The 27,343-nt window shown below is 34.4% G+C and overlaps 1 protein-coding gene across 2 annotated transcripts in view; it reads left to right on the forward strand.

Moving 5' to 3' along the window:
* The window catches only part of LOC135837499 (longitudinals lacking protein, isoforms H/M/V-like), a 186,121-nt gene that overhangs the window by 111,641 nt on the left and 47,137 nt on the right, over positions 1–27,343 (forward strand). The window contains exons 6-10 of one of the 2 annotated variants that reach the window (XM_065352801.1): positions 8,152–8,211; positions 8,304–8,483; positions 8,576–8,735; positions 9,119–9,213; positions 9,296–10,027. The exons of the other annotated variant lie outside the window; for it this stretch is intronic. Of the exons in view, the coding sequence (XP_065208873.1) occupies positions 8,152–8,211; positions 8,304–8,483; positions 8,576–8,735; positions 9,119–9,213; positions 9,296–9,333 (533 nt within the window). The 3' untranslated portion in view covers positions 9,334–10,027. Of the gene's footprint in view, positions 1–8,151; positions 8,212–8,303; positions 8,484–8,575; positions 8,736–9,118; positions 9,214–9,295; positions 10,028–27,343 lie in introns of those variants that run through there. 2 annotated transcript variants of the gene reach the window in all.

The raw sequence follows: 27,343 nt of genomic DNA on the forward strand, positions 1-27,343 counted from the left end.
ACGAATGTATCTCATGTTCGTATGTGTTACACTGATTCTGATTTTTTCTAGATTCGAACGGAAGTACGAGTGCGTCCCTAGCCGAAGATGATACGAGCTCTAGAGTGAGGTGTGATCGGTGTCTTAGAACTTATTTCAGAAAGGCTTCTTTACAAAGACATTTACGTTATGAGTGTGGAGTCGAGCCACAATTTGCATGTCCTTGTTGCCCTCATAAGAGTAAACTGAAAGAGAATTTGAAAAGGCATATTACTGTGGTGCATAGAGACGAGTTTATTATGTGAGATTTTTGTTGTTGTTTTGTTATGGATTTTTCATTTACGAGTGTCCTAGTCTGTGTTGAAAAATAGTCATGTTATTATTGAAATTTTGTAAGATTTTTCTATAGGTACCTATTTATTTATTCTGTTCGTTTTGTTTTTGAATCGTTAATAAAATATACTTTTTGAGTCTGTATTGAGTGATGTATTTTGAGATTAGATTCCCTAAAGGGTGGCGGGGGGGGGGGGGCAGATAAGTTGACTCGAAATAGCCTAATTTCCTATTTTCATGAATGCTGGATGGAATTTACTTACTGCTTATTTGAGGCTTAATTGAATGAGCAATTCTCACAATTTCAGCAATAGGGGCACTGGAGAGGCTAATAAAGGCGCTGGAGGGGTCAAATCAATAAAATGAGTTGAAATTCGTATTCGGCGTCCTTGAAAACCTAGGAAACGATATGTCGCACGATATTTGAAATTTTTTTACATGCTGGCCAAAATTTTGGGGCCTTATCCCCCCACCCATTTTTTAAAAAAATTTGAACTTTTGAAATTTTCGGCAATTTTTTTGATAGTACTTCCAGAATCCAGGAAGCATACTACATTTATGTTAGTTTTACAACTATGGACTTTGTGTAATGCGATTGGCAAACGCGGGGGGGGGGGGGGGTTGGAGCTCCGAAATTTTGGTCAGCTGGTTAAAAAATTTCAAATATCGTGTGACATATCGTTTCCTAGGTTTTCGGGGACGCTGAATACGAATATAGACTCATTTCATTGATTTGACCCTTCTAACGCCCTTATTAGCCTCTCCAGTGCCCCTATTGGCCCCCAAATTTCCTAAAAATTTCAAATATCGTGTGACATATCGTTTCCTAGGTTTTCGAGAACTCTGAATACGAATTTCAACTCATTTTTTTGATTTGACCTCTACCGCGCCCCCACTGAGCCCTCCAGTGCCCCCATTGGCCCCCAAATTTCTTAAAAATTTCAAATATCGTGTGACATATCGTTTCCTAGGTTTTCGAGAACGCTGAATACGAATTTCAACTTATTTTTTTTGATTTGACCTCTACTGCGCCCTCATTGAGCCCTCCAGTGCCCCTATTGGCCCCCAATTTCCCGAAAATTGAAAAAATCGTGTGACATGTGGTTTATTAGGTTTTTGGGGGTGCTGAATACAAATATCAACTCATTTTTTCGATTCGACTTCTCCAGCGCTCTTATTGACCTCTGCAGTGCCCCTATTGGCCCCCAAATTTCCTAAAAATTGAAAAAATCGTGTGACATATCGTTTCGTAGGTTTTTGAGGACGCTGAGTACGAATATGCACTTATTTTTTTTGTTTGAGCTTTTGCCTTTTGTATGTAAATCAGACTGTCGCAGACAGTGAATTTCTATAAATGTGAAATCGCGTAATTTATTCGAGGTTTCTTTCGAATGACCCATTTTGCTTCAAATTTCAGGTTCCAATTACAACAACTCTAAACATACTTGTGACAGTTGCCAAAAACAGTACGTACATCGACGCGATCTTCTTCGTCATCAAAAATACGAGTGTGGAAAAGAACCCATGTTTTCGTGTCCTTATTGCTCCCATAAGAGTAAACTGAAAAGCAATTTGAGATGTCACGTTGTTGTCAAACATAACGTGATCATGTGATCCATATCTGTGTTTGATTTATTGTAATGTACTTACTGTTGAAAAATTACCTGTTAAAGTTTTTGATTTTTTTTTTTTTCGATTTTTCCAATTCACTTTGTTGATTTTGTTTATTGAAATCGTTGATTAAATAATTATTTTGAGATTAATGCTGAGGAATTGTAAGACTTTATCTGAGTTTTGTGTGGTCTTTTGTGTCCTGATTCCCTATAATGAACGTTACTTGATCTAAATCGCACGCTTTCTTATTTCAAAAATGAAAATTACCGAGTATGTGAGTCTTTTATTGAAAGAACAATTTTGTTTCCAATTTCAGGTTCAAATGAGAGCTCTAAATATGGTTGTGATGTTTGCCATAAACAGTACGTACATCGACAAAATCTTTATCGTCATAAAAAGTACGAATGTGGAAAAGAACCCTCGTTTTCTTGCCCTTATTGCAACCATAGAAGTAAATTGAGAGAACATTGGAAAAGACACCTTATTAATAAACATAAAGTGATCGTATGATATTCCCATTATCGTGTTCATTTTATATTTTGTAAAATATGGCTCGATCATGTGACTTGTGGCTTGGATTTAGATTAATTTTTCTTTTATTGTGATGTTTGTTAATTTCTTGAAATTTTTTCATTCGCGAATTGTTAATTACATGATTATTTTGAGATCAGCGTAAAATATTGTTTGACTGTCTTATTTGTTGAGTGGTAGATTTCACAGAATTCAGTGGTATAAAATAATCAATTTTGATCAAAATTTTAGGTTCAAATTGCAGACCTAAACATTCTTGCGACGGTTGTCAAAAACAGTACGTTCATCGATACACTCTTCTTCGTCATAAGAAATACGAATGCGGAAAGGAACCCAAGTTTTCTTGCCCTCATTGCCCTCATAAGAGCAAATTGAAGGAGAATCTCAAATGGCATGTTATTTCCCAACACGGTGGCGTTATCAGATGACTTGGTGTTAGTTTTTTTATTTATTGTAATATCTATTGTGAATACTTTGAAAGATATCTGTCGAGTTTTGCTTTCTTAAAAAAATTATTCAATTCGTGTTGTTGCCTTTGTGTTGGAATTACTATTAATCTAATGGCCAATTTTGATAAGACGTTAAAAAATTGGGCGATTCGAGACTCGCAGATTTCATATGGCGAAGTCGTTCTTGATCTGAATCGCATCATTTCTCAAATGGAATTTCCTGTGTGATTTGAGGATATCTACTGAAGGGCGAATTTTGGTTACAATTTCAGGTTCAAACAACTCCAAACATACGTGTGATGGTTGCCAAAAACAATACGTGCATCGAAGCCATCTTAGTCGTCATCAAAAGTACGAATGTGGAATGGAACCCAAGTTTTCTTGTCCTTATTGCCCCCATAAAAGCAAGCAGAAGGAGAATTTAAGAAGGCATGTTCTTATGAAACACAACGTGATCGTGTGACATTGTTGTATTCATTTTTGAATTTTGTATGTTGGAAAATATTCCGTTACCTAAGTTTGTTTTTATTTCGTTTTTGTTTTTATATTATTTTTCATTTTGGTACCATAACGTTTATTAAATATCTATTTTGAAAACATCGTTACTATTCCTGTTTTTTTTTTAAAAAAATCAATTTAATTTCATATTCCTCATATGGAAATTACTCCTTGATCGAAATTTTTCATCTGTTTGACCAAGTTTGATTACATTTTCAGGTTCGATTGACAGCCCGAAACATACCTGCCATGGTTGTAAAAAACAGTACAGACATCGAAGCCATCTTCTTCGCCATACCAAATACGAATGTGGGAAAGAACGTCAATTCTCCTGCCCACATTGTCCACATAAATGTAAACTGAAAGAACATCTTAAACGACATTTGATTCTGAAGCATGGTCGAGTTATGTAATAAGAGAATGCATTGGCTTTTTTTTTAATGATTTTTTTCTGTACCTAATAAAATACATACGTATGATGCAGATTTTCCCTCACTTTAAATTGTACTATTTTGCAGTAGTTATTGATTTTTAAGTTTAGTTATTGGTATTTTTCCATTGGGAACTTTTAAAATCTGTTTACTAATTTTTTGATTTCTTTTTTTTTTTCTTTTATGTTCTTATAGTATTCTTTATAGCACCTCGGAGAGTATCTTGCGATAAATGCGGACGTACGTATTCGAAGCAAGCCAACTTGTATAGGCATAAGAAATACGAATGCGAAGTCGATCGTACTTTTATTTGTCCTCAGTGTCCTTATAGGGCTAAAAGAAAGGAGCATTTGAAAAGACACATGATATTTATACATAGCGTAATACTTAAATCTACCGGTGATTCGCAAGAGTTGATTATGCATAATTTGAGTAACTTGTGATTACTTTTGAATTATCGAAGTCTACGAGTAGATTTTTACACTAGCGGATATCTTGTTCAGTATTTTAAAAATTCGTATCGTTGTATTTTTTAACGCCGTCTTGTTATTCTATTTTACACGTTTACTTATTCGTCGTGTTTAATATTAAATTATTGTGAAATCATTTCACACGGTGAATGGGTAGTTTATTGGAAATTAGATGAAAATTGAGGAGAAAGGGAAGGGAGCAGGGTCAGAATTGGACGTTGGAAAACAAAGACTGTTGTTTGATGAAATTTCAACTTAAAGACTGCATTTTTCAATGAAAATGTTGAACTTGTACATCAAACTACTCGTGTTATCGTTTATTCGCTTATTTACAATATCTATTCACCTGGGTTTTGATTGATACGTTCATGTGACATGACAAATACGTCTTATTCTATTTTCTATTATCAACTTTGGCTCTGGAAGCCCTGTAATCAATAAAATTGTTTTTTTATTTGTTTCTCTGTTCTAAATCATTTGTATCTCGAAGTAAACAAACGCGCATGCGCGATAAAGAAAACTCTGGCTTGACGATGCGCGCGCATATCTACATGCTGCAACTGCGCATGCGCATTCATCAGTCATTTCTAGATTTTTGCGCTCAAATTTGATGCAATTGTGAAGTTTTATGCAATTTTTGCATGTTTCTGATGTTTTAATCTATTTTTTGCCTATGTTTTAGTGTCTTGTTAAACATTAAGTATGATAGGTCGTAAAAAGGAGAAAAAAATGTCGAAGAATTTTGACTAAATTTGGCGGAGACTCGCATTTTGGGTTGAAAGTCACTCAGAAAATGTTTTAGGTCTAGAGGTGGCCCTGGAGAGGAGATATAGGTTCTCAAAAAGGGGATATTTTCAAGAAAAAAATTGTAGTTTTTTTGGCTACAGCCCCTAGCGAGCATGCTTTGAAAAAACTGGCTACGTTCAAAGTACTCTCAGTTGATTTAAATAATCTTGCGACCAAATTTTCCAAAAATCTCAAACTCGACTTTCATTTGCTCGATACTGAGTTGATAATTTTATATTCAAAGGCAACTCGCTTGGCTCTGGAAGAGGGGCCGATTTCTACCAATAAGAAAATGTCCTGGTGTTATAACTTGACCGACTGGCTCAGACATCTGTGAATACATTAGAAGGTAAATGTTGAAAATAAATACATTCAATCTGTGTAAGTTTAGGTCAATTTGTGTTCTGAAATTTTTTTTTGGAAATGTTTCGCAAGTATTTATGCTAAAATATCAAAATAAAATAATATACCATTTCTTAAACCACAAAAATATTTTAGAGCACAATGGTGTCAATTTCTAGGTAATTATTGCCAGTTGAAAAAAGTATGAGTTTTTTGCTTGTAAGTTACATATTTCTCAATTTTTTTGAAATTAGCAATGGTGACCAAAAAATTGGCAATTGGCATCACTGCATTCCAAAATATTTTCCTAGCTAAAGAAGTGATATGCAGTAAAAGCCGCTTATTATTATCAAGGTTAAGGCTATTCTCTACCCCCTGTTGTTATCAGTAGCAATTTTTGATAAAAACTATGATCTTTGGTCGGGGGTTGTGCAAAAACTATTGGACGGATTTTCATGGGGTTTGGTTTATTTTACTCAGAAAACATTCAAAAGCGAGGGTATGTCGAGATATTTTTGATTTATGTCATTTTGTGGCTGTCATTGGGAATTGAATGGAGATACTACTGATGCTCAGATCTCTGTTGGAAAAGCTAAATTAGAAAATATGGCTACATACCCTTGCTTTCAATGATAAAAGTATTAGCATTGGTGAAAAAAATTGAAAGAACTTTGAAAATTCATGGAGAAATGTCTGCCCAAAGTTCTGATGGGAGCGGGGTGCAGGACATAAGTACTACTAAATTTGTTCACTCGATTACACACAATCTTATGAACAAATGATGAAAATAACGAACCAATTGGCTTCATATTTTGAACATTTTCACAGAGGTAGAGAATACCCTTGGACCCAGTAGCACAATGCAGGTTTAAATTTTGGTTTAGTTGAAATTAGTTTAAATCTTGAACCAGGTTCAACTTCTGTAGCGTTGCACAATATTGGTTCAGGTTTAGATTAACTAATCCTTTGATCATCATGTCATTCATCCAAATTTTGTCGCAATTATTGTTGGTTATGTCCGTAATATCACTGATATCAATGTTTTGGAGTGATTTTTGATAACATATTTTTAATGATTAGAAATATCTTACTATTGGAAACAAAGGTCTAATTTTTGAATTAATTAAAAAAAATAAATATTCTTGAATGAATAGTTGACTAGATTTAATTTTTTTGCTGCAGAAAAATTAATTTGTTTGAGGTGAAATGTCCAATTTTGAACAACAGTCATCAAATTTTTCAGTATGGTGGCGATGTGATTCAAGATTTTACATTCAACAATATTATTCTTGTTTTTTGTCATTCAATGTAAGTAATTATACTGCGTCTTTGTCGAAAGTTGGTATTATTTGAAGTTATTGGTTACCATTTGCAAAATAATCAGTAATCACACAACTTATCAGCCACTTACTGTTATCAAAGCAGGCTGGGACAAACGTTATAACATTAAGCAGCTTTCACTGTACTTTGATGGTTTGGTGCAATCCAAAAAAAAAAAAATTAATTTACAAATTTTCAACCGCTCAGTAGAACCTTAAAAGCGGTCTTGAGTTTTGAAGGAAATGGTCCAGGTGGGCGCAGAACCTGCTATAACAGAGTGGGTAGAGATCGTAGCGAAAAAAGCACAATTTTTCAACCCCCCCCCCCCGCTTTTGAGGAGTCACTTCTCTTTAGAGACACCTTTGGAGCTCTGGACCTGATATTTTTTGCTCATAACTTTCAACTAAAAATGAAAGTCTCCTTTAAGTTCAGTCGAAATCCTCTCAATTTTTTTCGCTATCTATCCTGACGAACATATTATTTAAATTTGGATAGAAACGTTTTCAAAAGTATCCCCTTTTCTTTTTGACTTCTCATAAGAAGAAAATGTTTTTTGTAGATCATTCCATGTCAAGTCGCTGAGTTTTTGAATAGTTTTTGACTAATTTTCATTAATTTGAGCATCCCCTTACTCCCCTGCTAGTGCACTTCGAAATCTGAGGTTTGCCGGCCCACTTTTCATCTCTCATTAAGACCTATCTGCATCATTTTTTTTTTTTTTTTTGAAAAATCGCCGATTCCAAGTGCTAAAAGCTCCATGATCTGACATTAAATGTTTCAAAATTGATGATTTCATGTACTGGTTGTCTAAAAAGTTCGCCAAAAGTTTTTTATAGATTTCGTTTTCCTCGATAACAAAAAAAAAAAATTCTCAAGATAAGCCATAGGTCTACCCCTACGATATGTTTTTATCGCAAGATTTTTTTTGACGAATGAATTTTTTCTACTTTTAGGTGCAGACTTGAACAAGCAGTCTACTAAATCGAACGAAAAATTTGGTTGTCCGAAGTGTAATCGAAGCTACGCGTACTATGATAATTTGAGAAGGCATTTGAGATTCGAATGCGGATTGGAGCCGAAATTCTCATGCCAGTTTTGTTCGTATCGGGCCAAACAAAAAGGAAGTCTTAAAGGGCATCTGATCAATAAACACCGATGGTGCCTTTGAATCGGCTTCGAAATGAAATGTTTATATTGCTCATGTTCACATTTTAACCGGTTATGTTTTTAAGATGAATAAAATTTCAATGGTTTTTTTCACTTTTTCCATCATTTTTTAGAATATAAGTAATACGAACTATCTGCTTTGATATTAAATAGTATTTATTTTTAAATCACTCTCATCCATACGGTTACTTTGAATTTTTATTTCTATTTTTGTTTTCTTTTATTTTGTAGAAATCAGTGTATCGGAAACGGAAACCCACGTGTTGTATTTGGATGAAAGCGTAGCTCTAGGTTGGAACATCCACTTTGTACCTCTTCTTATTCTACGTTCGTTACCTGCTAATAATTTGTAACTAACTCGATACTATATCTTGGTTGAAAAGGTGAAGCAGAATTCGAAGAACCAGAAGTCGATTTCCCAGCAATCGTTCGTTCTAAAACCAAAACCGTTCATAGTTTGCCAAAAATCGACATGGGGGTGTTTATACCTGGTTCTGGTTCGGGTTCAATTGATCTACCACCCAGTAATCCGAGTAATTTCACTTTCGAGCACGTAGACACAAGTAGGTGAATTTTTTTCGTCAGCTTAATGAAATTTTTGCTCAACTTGGGTGTGTTTCATGGTTTCATTTTGCGTTTTTTTTCTTTTTTTCAGTCGTAGCTCGATCAATTGGCTTAGATGGGAATAAAGATTATCCTAGGTGTTCCATCTGTGGAGATAAATCGATCGGAAAGCAATATGGAGCTTATACTTGTGATGGATGTAAAAGCTTTTTCAGAAGATCTGTGCGCAGTAAAAGCGTATACACTTGCATGTAAGTGGAATTTTGAGCTTTAAAGATTTATTGTCAATGATCAAAGGTTTTTGTTGCTGATTTTTTAAAATTTATTTTTGAACTTGGAAGGGAATCGAATGGTGATATGCAAGTAGTTTATAGAAGGACTTTTTTTGGGTGGGGGGGGGGTCCAAATTGAAGTCAGACACTTTCTAGGGACGATAGAACTAATAAAACAGGTTCATGCTATATGTACAATACTCGTATTTGAAATTTTCCAACATTGGATTGGTTTCTTAGAAGGGAATAATTTACCCATTGAAACTGTTCATGTTTCATTATTGTAATTTTTTTTTCTTAAATTATCATTTTTCTTTCAACAAAGATACCCTGTTGATATAAAATTGTCTAATTTGTTTCAGGTTCGGAGGCAGTTGCGTTATAACCACACTAAATCGAAACCATTGTCGATATTGTCGCATGATGAAGTGTCTAGAAGTTGGCATGCGTGTAGAAGGTAGGTTCACGTCTGTAAGTATCAAATACCTTCAGCAATATTTATGGGTTTACTAATGAAATTGTCTTTTGTTTTGCAACAGCTGTTCAAGAAGGCATGAAGAAATCTACTTCAAATTAACGTTTTCCAACTCACCTTTTTTATTTTCATAACTTTACCTACCGTTTCGATTGTTACGTTTTTTTTTCTTTTGACTCGCTGGTTGGATTTTTATTTTTTCATCGGTAGTTTTATTTATCGATTACCTATAGTTTTTAAAGTTGTATTATATGTACCTACTTTGAATTAGGTTTTAGATGTTAATAATTTATGCTGATTTTTTCATTCATTCAGCAGGCCTCGAAATTTTTCATTTTTTTACGTCTTGTATTTTGTAGGAAGAGTTACCCTTGTATACTGTATTTTTGTGATGAATGTTTATGGTAATCTTTCGTTTCGGTATTCTGTATTCATTTTATTTCTGTGAAGTTTTTTCGTCGCCATTGTTGATTATTATAATTTGTAGTTTTATTGTTAATTGGTATCTATCGATTATCTACGTTTTATACAAATGGAATGTCATTTTTTTTTGTATTTTTGAGTTTTCGTGTTCTGTTTTGATCTTATACAGCTACTCTGTTTAATGAGTTCGAATTAATTTAAACCATTGTGAAGTACATTGATAAATAGTTTTTTTTTTTTTGAAATCCCCCCTCCCTCTTCCAAAAAATGATTTAGATGTACGGATAAATTTCCTTTCGGGCTGGCCAAAATTTTCTCTGTTTTGTTTTACTGATTTAGTATCAAGGTGTTATTAAAAGTATTCTAATTTGAAGGTATTGGTTTTTTTTTTCATTTGTGTTTCTGTATCAAAAAATCGACTCGGAAAAAGAATAAGGTCAGTGGCGAGTGGATTTCGAAATGAAACGAAAATATAAATCGGAGTTTACGAGTTTGAGATACTCGTATATATTTCGTCAACATTTTGCTACTTTCAAGTGCTTGTGTATTGGATTGGTGTATGGCCAAATTATGCATGGCTTATTTATTTGCGAATTTTCAATGCCCGCATTTCATAAATTCGTTAATTTTTATGAAAAAATGATTTTCTGAAAATTCTGGCGCCCTCCTCCCCCTCCCTCCCCCTTGGGAAAATTTATTGGTACCGAAAGATTTCAAAGTTATAAAAATGTTGAGCCCAAAATATGTAGGTTATGATTTTTGGCATTTTCAAAAAAAAAAGTATCATGCAATCAATGAAATTGAGTAAAAATTTACTGAGAAAACCAGAAATTTCCATAAGAATTTTTTTGAGCATTTTTAATAAATTTTAGCTGAAATCTGATTGAAAAATTGTCATAATTGTCCCGAAAATAAAATTTAATTTTAAGCTCCAGATTTTCCGATTTTTTGTCGAAATTTTAATCAATTTTGATCGATGAAATGATGCTTTTTCCGAAAATAACAAAAATTTTTATCCAATTTTGGGCTTTTTCAAAAAAGGTTTCCGTTGCAATATTGGATTTTCTCGTGAATTTTAACCCCGTTTTGGTACGTTGTCGTGCCACTTTTCACAATTCCAAAAATCGTAACTCAATTTTAAAATGAAAATTTTTCAGAAATATTTTTTTTTCAATTCTGTGCAAATATTTCAATTTCTTGCGAAATTTTAACCTAATTTGATAGGTCGCATGACACCTTTTCAAAATCTCAAAAATCATGACCTCATTTCAAACTCAAAAATTCTTTGAAATTGCTAAAAAAAAAAATTTATCGAAAGATTTTGAATTTCTGACCAAATTTTAATTAATTTTCATAGGTCGTATGATATTTTTTCAAAAATTCCAAAATTCGTTACTCAGTTTTGGGCAAAAAATCCTTCAAAATTGCTCAAAAACGTTTTCCGTCGCAATATTTGAGTTTTTCACAAAATTTCAATACACTTTGAATGGTCACATGATACCTTTTTCAGAATTATAAAAATCGTGATTGTTCTGATAAGTTCTGATTAGATGTGGTCCGATAAAATTAGATTTAGATTGTTCGGATATGATCAAACCGGTCCGGTCTGCTCAGATCTGTATGCTTAGGTCTAATCCGATCAAATCATTTATTAGAAGATCTTATTGAATTTGGGCAAATCAAGATGTACTTACTCAGCAAATTTCCCCCTCCAATCTGATCGAATCTGATTAGAATCCAGTTCATTTCTAGACTACAGCTTTGTGATGTTCTGTATAGAGGAAGGGGGAGAGGAAAGGCTCTTCAAAGGTTGAGTCGCTCAGAGAAAATTCTGACTCAGAAAGTAAATATTTTTGAAAAGTGGTCACGAACTTCATTTTGGTTGGGGGGGGGGGGGTGAGTGGAGGTAGTTATCATTTCTGTATAGAGAGTGATTGAGCAAAGTTCTTCTGCAAAAAGTCAATTTATTCAGAGGACATTTTGACCCGAAAAGTTAACATTTAATACAATTATGCTCTTCAACTTTTTTTTGGGGGGGGGTCAACATTGTTTGGGGGGGGGCTCGAATGGAGATTTCTTTTTGAAAAGAGGTTATTCAGAAGTATGCAGTGGTGGAAATTGAAAGTTTAGATCTAAATTTTTTATCATATTTTTTTGAATTTTTTTAGCCTTTGGGGCTTGAACTTCGATTATTTTTGAACTTGAGGAAAAGCCCATAAAATGGCTATTTTTCTTCTCATGAAATTCGATAATTTGAAGGGATGTGAGTATCTATAAAAAACGAAACTTCAGTATAAAATCCACCACAATCATCTGCACATTAGTTATTTTCAAGGTATGGTATTTCTCTAATTTGGTTTCTTCGGAGTCTGCGCACTTCTTTCGCAAGCTTCATCACATTGAACCCTCACAAATCACTGGAAATCGCGATTGGCTTCATTCTGTGGGTTCCCTTGCATAACCGGTGAAAGGCTCGAATCCAAAAAACTGAGCCCATGTCAGGTTTCCTTGTCCAGCTTGAAATCACTCGATGCTTTCGTATAGATATTCAAATTGCCTACATTTTGAAATACAGTTGCAGGTGGTGTTGGTAAATACACTTGTGAAAAATGCGGAAAAGAATACGCTCATAGGTCGGGTCTTTGGAAGCATCGTCGATACATTTGCGGAACCTCGCCTCAGCAAGAGTGTCACATTTGTCGTCGTGTCTTCAGTTTACCGGATAATTTGCAAAAACACATTAAATACGTTCACATGTAGGTACCTGGTACTTCGGTGGTCGCGAAGAGACTCAATGAAGTGTTATTTTAACTCGAAATTTAATTTAATGAAATCATTGTGTTTTTTATGCTATCTTAGTCAACTTAATGTACTTGGGGAAAAAATCTCTATTCTCTGTCAATTTTATGTGTTTTTTTTTCTGTTCGCAGGATTCAAATGTGACGTATGCCAGAAAATCTACGGGTATAAGCGTAATCTACTTAGACATCAGAAATACGAATGTGAAAAGGAAGCGCAGTTTCATTGCCCTTATTGTAACCTGAATACCAAAAGACCCGAGAATTTTAAGAAACATTTAATGTTAGTTCATCATTTGACTTATATTTAAATTAAATACGAATTGTGTGTGAGTAATGAGTATGTACTGTTTTTTTCATTGAGATATTTGTGTTGATTGTTGTTTTGTTTCCATTTTTATTTTTTTTTACAATATTTTGTTAGGTAATTTTATACAAAAAATATATTCTCATTTTATACGCGTTTGTGTTGTCTTCTTTCTAGAAAGCCTCTAAAAATACTCTAAGGCGTAGTGTAGAGATTTTCCATTCAAATTATCTTAATTCAAATTCAAACGTACTAAAGCGATATTTAAATGGTTTAGGTGAAAGCCAACGATCGAAATACGAGTGCTCAGAGTGTGGCAAACGTTACCTTCATTACAGCAGTTTATCAAAACACAGAAGATACGAATGCGGCAACAAAACAGGTCAATTTAGCTGCTCTTATTGTACGTTGAAGTTTAAAAGACCTTGGAATTTCAGAAGACATTTACTTTGCGTGCATAATCACGCCGAATAATACTTTAATTTAGGCCGAGTGCAGGTTCAACTTATTGATCATGTTGCTCCTTGTGTTATTCTTAAGGTAAATTTGTAGTTATTTTTAAATTTTATGTAAATTTCGTTTTTCTCGTGTACTATACCTGTATTAATTTTTAGAAAAGTAGAGTTTTCGAACTGGCGGGAGGGAAAAGAGGACCATATCATGAAAAGTTGATCTGTGTGAAGGGGGAATTTTTCAATCAATAGTACTCACAAGGGAACCTCTTGAGGTGTCTGCCTCCGATTTGAACGGGACCGCGATTTTTGGAAAGAGCATGTTCTAAAACCCTCAAATCCACATTTTCAGCTGCCCAAGTTCATTTTTCGATTTTTGGCGAATTTTTGAAAATCCAAAATTGATTATTTTGGTGATTTATGATTTTTTAAAAAAGTACGTACTTGATCAATAAAAATGTTCAAAATAAGTCCTAAAAAAACTGATATTAACCCCCCAAATCCAAATTTCGCCATTTACAGCCATTCTGGAGCCTCCAGCGCGATTTTTAAATTTCTCCAGAAATTTTCAATTTGCTCCAGAAGGCGTGAATATGAAGTTGGGCAGCTAAAAATCGAGTTGTGTGTTATACTCGACCTGTTTAACGAATTTATCCACATTTGAGCCGATTCTGGAGCGGACACCTCAAGAGTGGTTTTTTGACCAGCTTTTTTTCAAAATAAAAATATTCAAAAATCAAAAATTTCCCGTTTGCGAGAAAATTTTTGAAATTTGCGCGAATCGCAGTATTTCGTCATGAACAAACCCCCTGAGGCCGAATTTCGCCATTTCCAGCCATTCTGGAGGCTCCAGCGCGATTTTTCAATTTCTCCAGAATCTTCAATTTGCTCCAGAAGGCGTGAATATGAAGTTGGGCAGCTAAAAATCGAGTTGTGTGTTATGCTAGAACTGTTTAACGAATTTATTCACATTCGAGCCGATTCTGGAGCGGACACCTCAAGAGTGGATTTTTGACCAGCTTTTCTCATAATAAGAAATCAAAAAAAAAAATCAAAATTTTACCGTTTGTGAGGAAATTTTAGAAATTTGCGCGAATCGCAGTATTTTGTCATGAACAAACCCCCTGAGGTCGAGTTCCGCCATTTCCAGCCATTCTGGAGCCTCCAGTGCTACTTTTCAATTTTTCCAGAATTTTCAATTTGCTCCAGAAGGCGTGAATATGAAGTTGGGCATCTAAAAATCGAGTTGTGTGTTATACTCGATCTGTTTAACGAGTTTATCAACATTGGAGTCGATTCTGGAGGGGACACCTCAAGAGTGGTTTTTTGACCACCTTTTTCTCAAAATAAAAATATCTGAAAATCAAAAATTTCTCTTTTGTGAGAAAATTTTTGAAATTTGCGCGAATCGCTGTATTTTGTCATTAATTAACCACACGAGAGCGAATTTCGCCATTTCCAGCTTTTCTTGGGCCTCCCTTTAATTTTTGGATATTTTTATTATGAAAAAAGCTGGTCAAAAACCCACTCTTGAGGTGTCCGCTCCTGAATCGGCTCAAATGTGAATAAATTCGTTAAACAGGTTGAGTACATATAACATACAATTCGATTTTTAGCTGTCCAACTTCATATTCACGCCTTCTGAAGCAAATTTAAAAATTGCACTGGAGGCTCCAGAATGGCTGGAAATGGCGGAACTCGGCCTCAGGGGGTTTGTTGTGTTCAAAATACAGCGATTCGCACAAATTTCAAAAAAAAAATTCGCAAGCGGGAAATTTTTGATATTTGAATATTTTTATTTTGAAAAAAAGCTGGTCAAAAAATCACTCTTGAGGTGTCCCGCTCCAGAATCGGCTCAAATGTGGATAAATTCGTTGAAGAGGTCGAGTATAACACACAACTCGATTTTTTGCTGCCAAACTTCATGTTCACGCCTTCTGGAGCAAATTGAAAATTTCTGGAGAAATTTAAAAATCGCGCTGGAGGCTCCAGAATGGCTGGAAATGGCGAAATTTGGATGGGGGGCGGGGTTAATATTAGTTTTAGGACTTATTTTGAACATTTTTATTGATCAAGTACGTACTTTTTTAAAAAAAAAGCATAAATCACCAAAATAATCAATTTTGGATTTTCAAAAATTCGCCAAAAATCGAAAAATGAACTTGGGCAGCTGAAAATGTGGATTTGAAGGTTTTAGAACATGCTCTTTCCAAAAATCGCGGTCCTGTTCAAATCGGAGGCGGACACCTCAAGAGGTTCCCTTGTCAGTAAAATTGAAATTGAGAGAAACCAACTTTTTTTGGTTTTAACCTAGAGAGATGGAGAGAGGGGCTGAAAGTTGAATTTTCAAAATATGTACATATCAGAACAAAATTCCAATATTTGATGAAGTTTTATGGGAAATATTTTAGCTTTATCAACCTATCAGAGAAAAAAAATTGGATGTAGTCGAGTCTAAATAATTCTAAGCAGATCAAAATGCTGTTCTGATTAGGTTTGGTCAGATCAGATTGGAGCCAGAGACTTTGGTCGGATCTGATCCGATCCAACAAGTCTGCTCAAATTAAATCTAATCAAAGTTTTTCTTTCATCAGATTTTATCTGATCAGATCTGATTGGATTTGGTGAAATCAGAATGAATCCAAGAAATGTCTCAATCTGATCTGATCTGACCAAACAAGTCTGCTCAGATCAAAACGGACCTGACCTGATCAGGTCTACATGTGATCAAATCAGATGCATGGAATGTGCGGATGTGAGCTGATCTGATCAAAAGAATCTGCTCTTATCTGAACACATCTAATCCGTTCAAAACCTCTGAGTGTGAACTATTGATCAGTTCAATAAGAATCAGGATTGTCCTAAATTATTTGAAAACTCTTGAATTACAATATCCTCAACTGTGTTTTTGATCTTTGTTATACTTATTTTCTATCCATATTATTTTTAAAAACGATAATTCATTTATTTCATTTTACCTACATATTTTTTTGAAACCAAATTTGGGTTCATTAGCTAAACTGTTTTAGGCTGTGAAAAAATATAAACCGAATAAAACATTATATCATACGAATTGTATCGTTTACTTTTCACATCTCTGGGTTTTCAGTCTTCGACTTTTGCACGTACATAATCAGCTTTTTCACGAGCTCTATTATGCTGGTAAGTGGAACTCATCCTGTATACCCGCTTCATCATCAGTCTTTATTTTTGTTGCAGGATTCTCGAATAGCGTTCAAAATACTCAGTCTCACACGTGCCTTCAATGTGGCAAAGTGTACGCATACAGACCCGGATTACTGCAGCATCTGAGGTACGAATGTGGCAAAGAACCTCAATTCCAATGTCCATTTTGTCCTCGCAGAAGCAAAAGGAAATCCAACCTGAGGGTTCATATCGTGAATAAACATCCAGAATGTGTACAGCCGATCTAGATGAACGGTACCTATATTGCTCGAGTGATTGGTTTTTATTTTTTTTAAATCATTTTTAACAGTGCTGCTGGCCTCGTATTAATCCGACAATGGTGTGGTTGCACGCGAAATATTCGAAATACACAATGTACCGCATTTCCCACGCTCTTGGCCTAATTTTCGTGTTTTTGTTCTGTTTATGGAAGGTTTCTTGAAGAATCGAACAAATCAAGAGGGTCTGTTTCATTGTCCGAAGTGTTTTAAAGCGTATAATCGTCGAGATTCCATGACCAGGCATAAAAATTACGAATGCGGAATGGTCTTACCCAAATTCAAATGCACAGTTTGTCATAAATGTTTTAAAAGAAGCGATCATTGCAAGTCGCATCTGAAAATGGTTCATTTTGTAGAAATCGCCGATATCGATAGTATTCGGACTAAGTTTTGATTCGACTTTTATTGTGATACTTGCGTTTATTTTTTTTTCTCTAGTAGAAGTTGTCTATGACGAAATTCATTTATTATGATTATTGATTATTTTGTTTTTTTTACATGTATTTTCATTGAATTTGTTGATGTTTCAAATTATATTATTTTTTTGATTGTGTCTGAGGTGTAATTTTTCGACTTGCACTGTTTGATTATTCTTTTCTCATTGTCTAAGTGTGAATTGCGAGTGTCTCAAAGTACCCAGAGTAAAATGATTTGATCAATTTGGGTCTAGGGGAATGTCCAGATTTGATCAGATCTGATCAAAGCTTTATCAAACTGGTCTATTAGTCAATCTGATTGGATTTTTATCAGATCTGATCACTTTCCCCTATAGATAAATATGATTTATAAACTCAGATATATTTTGTCCTGATCTGATCAGATGAAGTCCAGTTTTTAATAGATCTGATCAGCAAACGTTGATCTGACTAGTCACACCAAAGTAGATTCAGGTAATGCCCAAATTTGATCAGATCTAATCAAACATGCTTTAATGGGAAATTGGTAAAAAGGCAGGGAAAGGAAATTTTCCCCAAGACATTCTGAGGTCAAGTAATTATCCATATTATCTTTGTAGACTGGTTCCTGTTTGTTTTTAAAATCCCCTATATTTTTTTCAAAGTTCAAATCACCGAAAAGTAAGTGCCGATCATTACTCTCTCATCAAGTAATAATTTATGGTACTCGTGGTCCATTGAATCCTTATTAACATTGGAATTTTTTACAGATCTATTGGCAGATGGCACGAAATGGTTGAAAGAATACGTTTTACCTTCAACATCTGACAAATGCAAGCAAAGAGCTCGATTTCTCGAACATTCCAGAGAATATAAACCTTACAAATGTTTAACTTGCGGTAAAAATTATACCCGGAAGTATGGTCTGCATCGACATGTGACTTATGAATGTCTCGACTCCATACCTCTCTTTCAATGTCCCATTTGTCCTAAAAAATTCAAAAGGAAAGATGTCCTCGATAGGCATCTGGTCTTGATGCATTATGCCAGCTCTAAGTGATTTAGGTATTGTGAAAATACATAATATTTTTATATCGTTGAGAATTTGTTTTAAATTTTAAATTTTTTTAATACACGATTCAAATTTTGTAATCTGTATTGATTCTTTTATTATGTAATATTGAAAATGTATGTAGTTAAGAGGTGAATTTTTGTGCAGTGTGAAGGGGTAACTAAACTTTGGAATCCAGAGTAACCCGACTAATCAAAGTGTTAAAATTTTAACTTCGAGATGAGCAACACTGATAGTAACAATACTTATGACCCATGTTCTGATATTTTCAGAAGAACCATGGTCAGCGTATTCAGATACCATGTGGACAATTCAGCCTTCGCCGAATGATGCCGGTGGTCGTTTCTTTTGTAAAACGTGCCCTCGAAGTTACAAATACAAACAGGATTTAAAACGACATGAAACGTTGGAATGTGGCAAGGAGCCTCAGTTTAGCTGTCCTCATTGCCCCAAGAAATGCAAAAGGAAAACACATCTGAGGAATCATGTGCTCAATAAACATAGCAGTATTTATGTAGAATCTGACGGAGCGTTGGAGGATTTTAATCTTAATTTGTAATTTTTTCGATTCTCAGAGTTTAAATGTTGGGGGAAAATATTGGGTCAGATCAGGTCAGGTGAAACTGAACCCAAAAAATATTGGAATATGACCTCATCTGATCGGTCTGATTTTATCATCATCTGATCAGACAGTCTGATTTCATCATCTGATCAGAATCTGATGAGGATTGAGTGTGCTTAGGTGAAACTGAACCCAACAAATATTGGAATTTGACCTCATCTAATATTGGAATCTGGCCTCATCTGATCAGTCTGATTTTATTATTATCTGATCAAACAGTCTGACTTTATTATCATCTGATCAGACAGTCTGATTTTAATACTATCATCTGGTCAAACAGTCTGATTTCATCACCTGATCAGAATCTTATGAGGTTTGAGTGTAGTTAGGTGAGGTTGAGAAGTTGATCTGTTTGAGCAGATTTGATTGGATTCGATAAAACTTGTTCAGGTGATCAGATCATGGCCTGAACCTTATCAGATCTGATCAGACGTCTTTAGACCTCTGTTAAGATTTGTTTACATTGTCTGATCAGATGATGAAATCAGACTGTCTGATCAGATGATGAAATCAGACTGTCTGATCAGATGATGAAATCAGACTGTCTGATCAGATAATGAAATCAGACTGTCTGATCAGATGATGAAATCAGACTGTCTGATCAGATGATGAAATCAGACTGTCTGATCAGATGATGAAATCAGACTGTCTGATCAGATAATTAAATCGGACTGTTTCATCAGATGATGATAAAAACCAGACTGATCAGATGAGGTCATATTCCAATATTTTTTAGGTTCAGTTTCACCTAACCACATTCAAACCTCATCAGATCTGATCAGATGATAAAATCAGACAAATCAGAGAAGGTCATATTCCAATATTTTTTGGGCTCAGTTTCATTTGACTGTACTCATAACTTCATCAAATCAAATCAGACTTCTTTAGACCAGTTTGATAAGATCTGATCATATCTGTCTAGATGGTTTGATCAGATAATGAGATCAGATCCTGACGATGTAATGGATCCAGAGTTTCATTTGACCAAACTCAGCCCTTATCAAATCTGATCAGACTTTTTTCGAGATGTTGATCAAAATCCTGACTTATTTGATCATATCAGGTCAGATCAGATACTGATGTCCCCTGCATCCAACTTGATTAGACTGAACCTGATCAGGCCCAATCATTTTCCCCTGAGAATGCACCTTTTGTTTGATTATTTTGAATTCTGTAATCAGAAATTTCGCGTTCTGAGGACTGGATTTGTTTTATTGTGTCTTTCATCATAATTAAGATTATGACTACCTTCTTTTAGTTCTTAGCTGTGACTGATGATGTTTTTTCAACTTTTTTTTCTAGTTACAAAATTTTTGTTGAGTAACAATGCCAATTTGTACCATATTCGAGTTGTTCTTTCTGTTTTTCTTCCATAAACTTTTTGATGGTTTTTTACTTTTATTTTGTTTTTTTTTTTCAATTTTTCAACAATTTTGCCAAAAAACGTTGCATGCAGCGATACTTTTAGAGTAGTGTTTTCCGAATCTTTGGAAACTCACGAATTTCTTGAAAAATCAATCTATTTCAAAGGATCATGTTGAAATTAATATCAAATTCGATGTTTCAATATTAATACGGATAATTTTCGATCAGTTTTCGCTTCATTTCTTCTTATGACATTGGGTGTTGGTACTGGTAGCTGCCTTTTAACATTTTACCTACCTATCTTTCCATTTAATGACAATTCTCATCTTCCATTCGTATCTGTTTAGTATTTGAACTTAGTTTGGATGATTTTCGGTGATGATTTTTCAATTTCAAAGCATGCCAGTCCCGAAGAAAGTTGAATAGTTAACTTGATCTGTGATTAAACCGTTTATTTCAGATAATAAAAGAGCCATCACGAACGCGATCATGAAGGAAATAATCGAATCGGATGGTAACTATTTGTGCCCAAACTGCGGTAAATCGTATCAAAGAAAATACACAGCCATTAGGCATTATAAGTTCGAATGCGGTTCGTCTCCGCAGTTTCAGTGTTACATGTGTTTTATGAAATTCAAACGTTCCGATACGCTCAAGTCTCATATGTATTTTAAGCATAAAGTCATTTCCACTTAGTGTAATAATCGTACAAGTCTATTATTTTTATATTATTATAATAATAATAATAATAATAACGGCTGTGAAGCTATTTTGTAGGGAGTTCGATTACGTATTATGGCCCGTGAATAAAATGTATCTTGTTTCGAAAATCGATTGTGTTTATTTTGGGGGTTCCTTATAAATGTATTTGTTGTACCTATGTAGGAATTTTGTAGAATGCGAGAAATTGGAATAAATTCGATCAGAAAAAATATGTACGAGTATCATTTTAACGAAATTTTATTTCTATTTTTCTAGAGCTCGATTTGAGCGCAATCGGAGCTTTGGCCGAAGAACTGAAACCTGGACTAAGTGAAGAAGAACTCAAACAGTTATCGGCGAAACGAGCCTTCGAGTGCCCCAATTGCCATAGATATTATCTATATAAAGGCACCCTCATGCGACATTTGAAATTCGAATGCGGTTGGGAGCCCAGATTCCAATGTCCTTACTGCGATCATCGATGTAAAAGGAAGGAGAATCTCAAATGCCATATTTTTCTCAAGCATCAAAATCTAAGCGCTGCACCAGCCGAGTTGAAAAAAATGCCATAAAACGTGTAGTATCTTCAAGACTGAAATATGTAATCACCGGTGGAAAATACACTCGAAAGTGTTCGTCTTCCCAAAGATGTTGTTTTCCAAAGTCATTATATTTTTTTCCCCCGAGTGTTCGAGTATAAACGATGAAAATTGTTTTGATAATTTTTATGTTATTGATTGTTAAAGTTTTATATTTTGTTTGAGGTTTGTATTGATTGATTGATGCTTCATGATGGAGGGTTGCATCTCTGAATTTTAACGGATACAGTTTGTAATTTTTAGTGTATAATTTATAATTGATCATTCCGTGTTATTTCACCAAAGATTTTTATTTTGACCTTAAGTGTCTTTGGAATACTCAGGTTTTGTGAACATGCCAAGAGGATGGGGAGTATTTATGGAAACTTGAAGTCCTTGGGCAAAATAATCAGATTTGATCAGGTCTGATTCGATTAGATTGGAGTCTAGGATTGTGCAGATCTGATCTGATCTGACCCGATCAAACCAGTTTGAAATGAGGTTCTAATTAAACCGGTTTGATCAGTTGGTTTTCTCTGAAAAAATCAGTTCTTGGATCTGATCAGGTCTGCGCAGGTGAAATTGGATCCAAGGAATTTCCATATCTGATCCAACCAGATCAGATCAATCAGGTCTATCAACTGATTAGTCGTTTTTCTCTTGATCAGGTCTGGTCAGATCAAATCGGATCCACAGAATGTCTGGATCGGATCTGATCAAATCTAATCAAACAGACCTCAGCAGGTTTTATCAAATTTGATTTACTCAGACGTGAGCAATTTCCTAATCTGATCTGATCTGATCTGATACAATCTGATCTGATCTGATCTGATCTGATCTGATACAATCTGATCTGATCTGATCTGATACAATCTGATCTGATCTGATCTGATACAATCTGATCTGATCTGATCTGATCTGATACAATCTGATCTGATCTGATCTGACGGGATCTGACTTGATACAATCTGATCTGATTATCACATAAGATCTGGATCCAATTGTTTCCCCCTGGGATCTGAAGTATGGAAACAATCGCCCTTCTAAATTAAATTGATATGGAATGATCCATTTGTTAAAGTTACTTAATTTGTTCGCTATTCGTATCTATCTAGTCGGTGATTTTTTTTCTTTTTTTCTATTTTTATACCTATTAGAATACTTATGTTCAGATTTTGAAATAAAAATCGAGCATTCCAAACTAATTGATTTATTTTCTCAAAAATTCTATCTGCAATCTACCAGATAAACTTACTAACAACTTTCTCAATCAAAAAATTCCAAAATTAATATTTTTCTGTGTTTTCTATATTTTTCAAGGTATCCGAAGCTACCAAATATTGCTGAAAAACGTTATCAAATTACCCGCAAAACGGAATAACATCGCCACCACCAATCCATCTCAAAAAGCATTTGTATGTCATTGTGGCAGAGGATACAAATACAAAGGCAACTTGAAGCAGCACCAGAGATTCGAATGCGGCGTTGCTCCACAATTCGAATGCAGCATCTGTGCCAGACCTTTTACTCATAAAAGTACCTTGAAAACTCACATGGGTATTGTACATGGTCGAGTTATGTAGCGTAAGGGTTCGAAATTTGAGTACGTGCCGCCTCAAATTTTAAAGTACGATTTTCAGGCATGATCTACTGTATTTTATAGAAGTGATCTATTATTGTACTATTTTATTATTAAAAAAGGTTGATCAAGTTTTTTGTTTTTTAATAGCTGTTCTTGTAGTTTTTTTTTTGGTTTTGTTTTTTATTTAATGTAGTTGAAATTATGTAAGTAGCCCTTTGAATGGTGCAAATATCTATTACGCTGTAAATTTTCACATGTTTTTTAGAAAATTGTTTTAGTTTATTAAGCATGCACCTACTTATTTTTATTTTGCAACACCTGTTGCATTTTTTCTTACAATTTAGTTCCTTTTTTCGATCAAATTATTGTTGTACTAGTCCTAATGCTTTGTATTTTATGCGAGTATTATTCGAGCATTATTGGAAATATATTTATTATCACTAAAATTAAAAATGTCATCTTGTAATGTTACTTTTTATGGCGCATGCGCGGATCCAAGCAGCGTGTCGAGTGCGCATGCGCAGATCCAAGCGACGTGTCGAGTGCGCATGTACGGATCCATGTAGCATGTCGAGTGCGCATCCGATCTGCGCACGTTTTAGCTCAGTCGCGTTTGAGAGAAGGTGCTGTAACGTTGTCTGTTGCGCGTTCTTTTCACACTGTGTCCGTTCCCCCCCTCCCCCTTAAATATGTGTTTATGGGAAATTGGTTAATGTCTGTATTGTTTTATGCATTTTGTTTCCTAATCGGTTCGTTTTTATTTTACCTGCAGAACAATTGTTGAAAAATGTTTGCGATGAAGTGGTTAGTCATGTGCAAAATGAAAGATTATTTTACTGCCCAAACTGCGCCAGAAGCTATAAGTACAAGAATAATTTAAACGTGCATTTGAAATTAGAATGTGGCAAATCACCTCAGTATAAATGTGATATCTGTGGCAAAAGTTATACTCGACGTGGTACTCTTAAGACTCATATGGGTTTGGCTCATGGTATCCTGATGCCTAAGTAATTGTGACGTTTTCATCTTTGTTTCCTTCCATGTGCAATAGTATGGCAAGCTTTATATTGTTAGTTTTGTGTAATGTAAAATGTTCCATTGTTATTTTTATACATACCTATTCCGTTTAATTTCTATGTTTTGTTCAATAAACGCATCGTTGCATTCGTGGATTTATTACCGAATATAATAATTAATTAAAGCATGTTTCGATGAGAAAGGGTTCGAAATTTTGATTATACTTTTAACCAGTAGGTAATTGCGTTTAATTTTCAATATCCTCCGGACCTCTTATACCAAGATTCGATTTTTTTTGCACTCTGTATAGGAGGACTGATGAGCACAGATTTTCAGTTAATCACCACGAGTTCACCTTACATCACCAAAGTTCCTCCCGCTTCGAGGTCCAGAATACAAACCGAAGCTATGAAAAGATTCCAATGCACCATTTGCCATAATTTGTTTTCCCAAAAAACACATCTGAAACGTCACTACATACTGAAGCATCGCACCATCCCCGAAGGAAACATTATTTTAGAAATGTCTAAATAGGTAAGGGTTTATAAATATGGCGAACCTGTATAGGTAAGGTTTACGGGTACCTCTACCTATTATTCCTCAACTAACCAAGTATTTATTATTTTTTTTCCCGCAGATCCCGAGTTTCCATACGAGTGCCCGAATGGATGCGGACGCAAGTATAAATATAAAGGAAGCTTGACTGCTCATTTGAAAATCGAATGTGGTAAAGATCCGGCCATTCAGTGTCATCTATGTGATCGTATGTTCAAAAGGTTTAATAGTTTCAAGAGACACATGATTATTCTACACGGAGTTGTACCGTCTCCTGCGATGGAAAACCTATCGTCGTGAAATTCATTTTGTCACTTATTTTGCGTTTTTTTTTCCTATTTGTTTAGGTACTTAATTGTTGTTTAATTATGTGGTATTTCATAACGATCAGTAAACAATTTTTGTAGCATCGAGTACTTAAATTTTTCTAATTTGAATTTATGGTGTTTAAATTACGTACTTTTAATGCAATAAAAAGTTTTGTGTTTGTATTTTGTAAAATGATATTTTTTTTTTTTGGATGATTGTTTTTGTGTTTTGTGTTTCCCTGCTTGGAATATCTACTTTCTGTTTTGTTCAATGGCATTTTGGCCATGGACGGGAGGGGGAAGAGACAAAAATCCATCTTTTCATTTCAACCTTTCTTGAGGGGGGAGGGGGGTTCTCGCGCCTTTTTTTTTTGGTACATATTTCCAAATTCAGTTTTTTGGGTGTATTTGCCTATCTCATGACATGAAATTATTTCAAAAGAACTTGTTGTGGTATCCAAGTTCAATTTCAGTCAGAGTTGATTTTCTTGAAAGAGCTATTAAGTCATTGATTTTCGATGAATCAAAAATCCTTGTTTGAAAATCAATTCCATTAATTTTTTAAACAAAATAAATGCATATTATGAATTCATTTCTGATGTTTCAAATTGCTGCTTTCATCGTTGAAAAAAAATATCAGAAATACTATTGTTTCGTAGTTGGGTTAACAATCCCTGAAACTGAAGGGGAAAATTTGGAGAATTCCTGAAAATCAAATTTGAGTAAAAAATGAAAATAAAAATCTTCAAAATTGACCTAGAAAGCTGAAATTTTGTATGAACCTTCGTCCCCTGAATCAATTGGACGCGATTTTGAGTCATTTTGAGAAAATCTGGAGCCTCCAGTAAATTTTTGAAAGTTGAAATTTCTACAAAATTTCACTCTGTAAAGTTGATTAGTGAAAAGTTTCACTTTATGCTTCAACTTCATCATGCTGAGTCGAGTAGGAGTCATTTTAAGCCATCTTGGAGTCTCCAGCTATATTTTGGAAATTCCAGTTTTCGAAAAAAACACCCTGAAATCCATCCAATTCTAATTTGTGACCTGGAAACGCGATAGGAGCTTTTGAGTCACCTACTTGATCGAGTAGGTACATTTTTTGGAAAATTAGCGAGTACTCGTATTTGGTCAAATTTTTCATCAACACTCCCTGAACATGTTTATGTGTTCTAAAGTTCATTTTGACAGATCTTATGACATTTTTTGATGAATGGAAATTTTCAAAAAATTGCTGGAGGCTCCAAAATGACCCAAAATCTTTTCCAGTTGACTCGACGTGTGCTTAAAGTGGGCCACTAACGAGCACCAATCTCATTTATAAGCGCTGAAATTAAATTGAGCCGTTTTTATGACACTTTTTGAAAATTTAGAATTTTCAGAATATGACTGGAGACTCCAGAATGGCTTGAAACCATCTATAATCGACTCAGTATGACAAAATCAGAGCATGAAGTAAGATTTCAACTTTCTAGGGTAAAATTTTATGGAAATTTCGACTTTCAAAAATCTACTGGAGGCTTTAGAACTACTCAAAACGATTCGAAACAGTTTTCAATCAATTCTTAAGGTCGAAAATAGGGTTGATACCGAATTTCAGCTGTTTAGGTCAATTGAACAAAATTTTGATTTCAAAAATTCACAAAAAATTGAAAAATGCATTTCAGCTCCTAAAATTTTGGTTGATGTTGTTTTTCTGCATATTCTTTTAATTTAGCTTGACCCAGTTCAAAAATATTTCTGACTGTTGAAATACCTCTCTGAGGTGGTTTTTTTCTGTGTTTGAGGGATATAATAATAATGACAAAGTAATCCAATTTCAGAAAAAAAAAAATGATTTTAATTTTTTTTTCTTTGGCTCAAAAAGGGTATACTTCCTGGTAAAATGGGTGAAATGCCCCTGTCCTCGGATTTTTGAAATTTTGATGAAAAATTACTGAGTATCCTTGAAAAAAAAAATGTTCAAGTCACAAATTTCCTCTCCCCACCCCACCCCACCCAACAGTGGCGAAAAAACACCCTTTTTGGGAAAAAACACTACTTCAACGATTTTTATATCAAAAAATTTGAATTTAATCAAAATATTATAGAGGAGACAATGAGTCTAGCCACGTAAATTTTCTCAAAAAAATGTTGACCCCTCCCCCCGGGCAGAATTGACAAAAAATTTAAAATCGCCATCCTCATCTCCAAACCTAATTCAACCACACGAATATTTTTTCTTTCAAAAATATAAATCGATTATTTGCAATTTCTATCTCGTACTTAATATGATCGAACATGATCGAAATGAAAAACAATTTCAGCTTGTTCATGATTCAATTTTTGAATCAAACATCGATCGTGATCGAAAATCGATTAATCGAATTCCAAAAATCGACTTTACATTTACTTAATCTCATACATACAATCGAACATGCTTGAAATAAAAAACAAGTTGAGCTTGTTAAACAATAAGTTTCTGAATCAAAC

The sequence above is a fragment of the Planococcus citri genome, chromosome 2 (assembly GCF_950023065.1).
Source record: "Planococcus citri chromosome 2, ihPlaCitr1.1, whole genome shotgun sequence".
Taxonomy (NCBI): Eukaryota; Metazoa; Arthropoda; class Insecta; order Hemiptera; family Pseudococcidae; genus Planococcus; species Planococcus citri.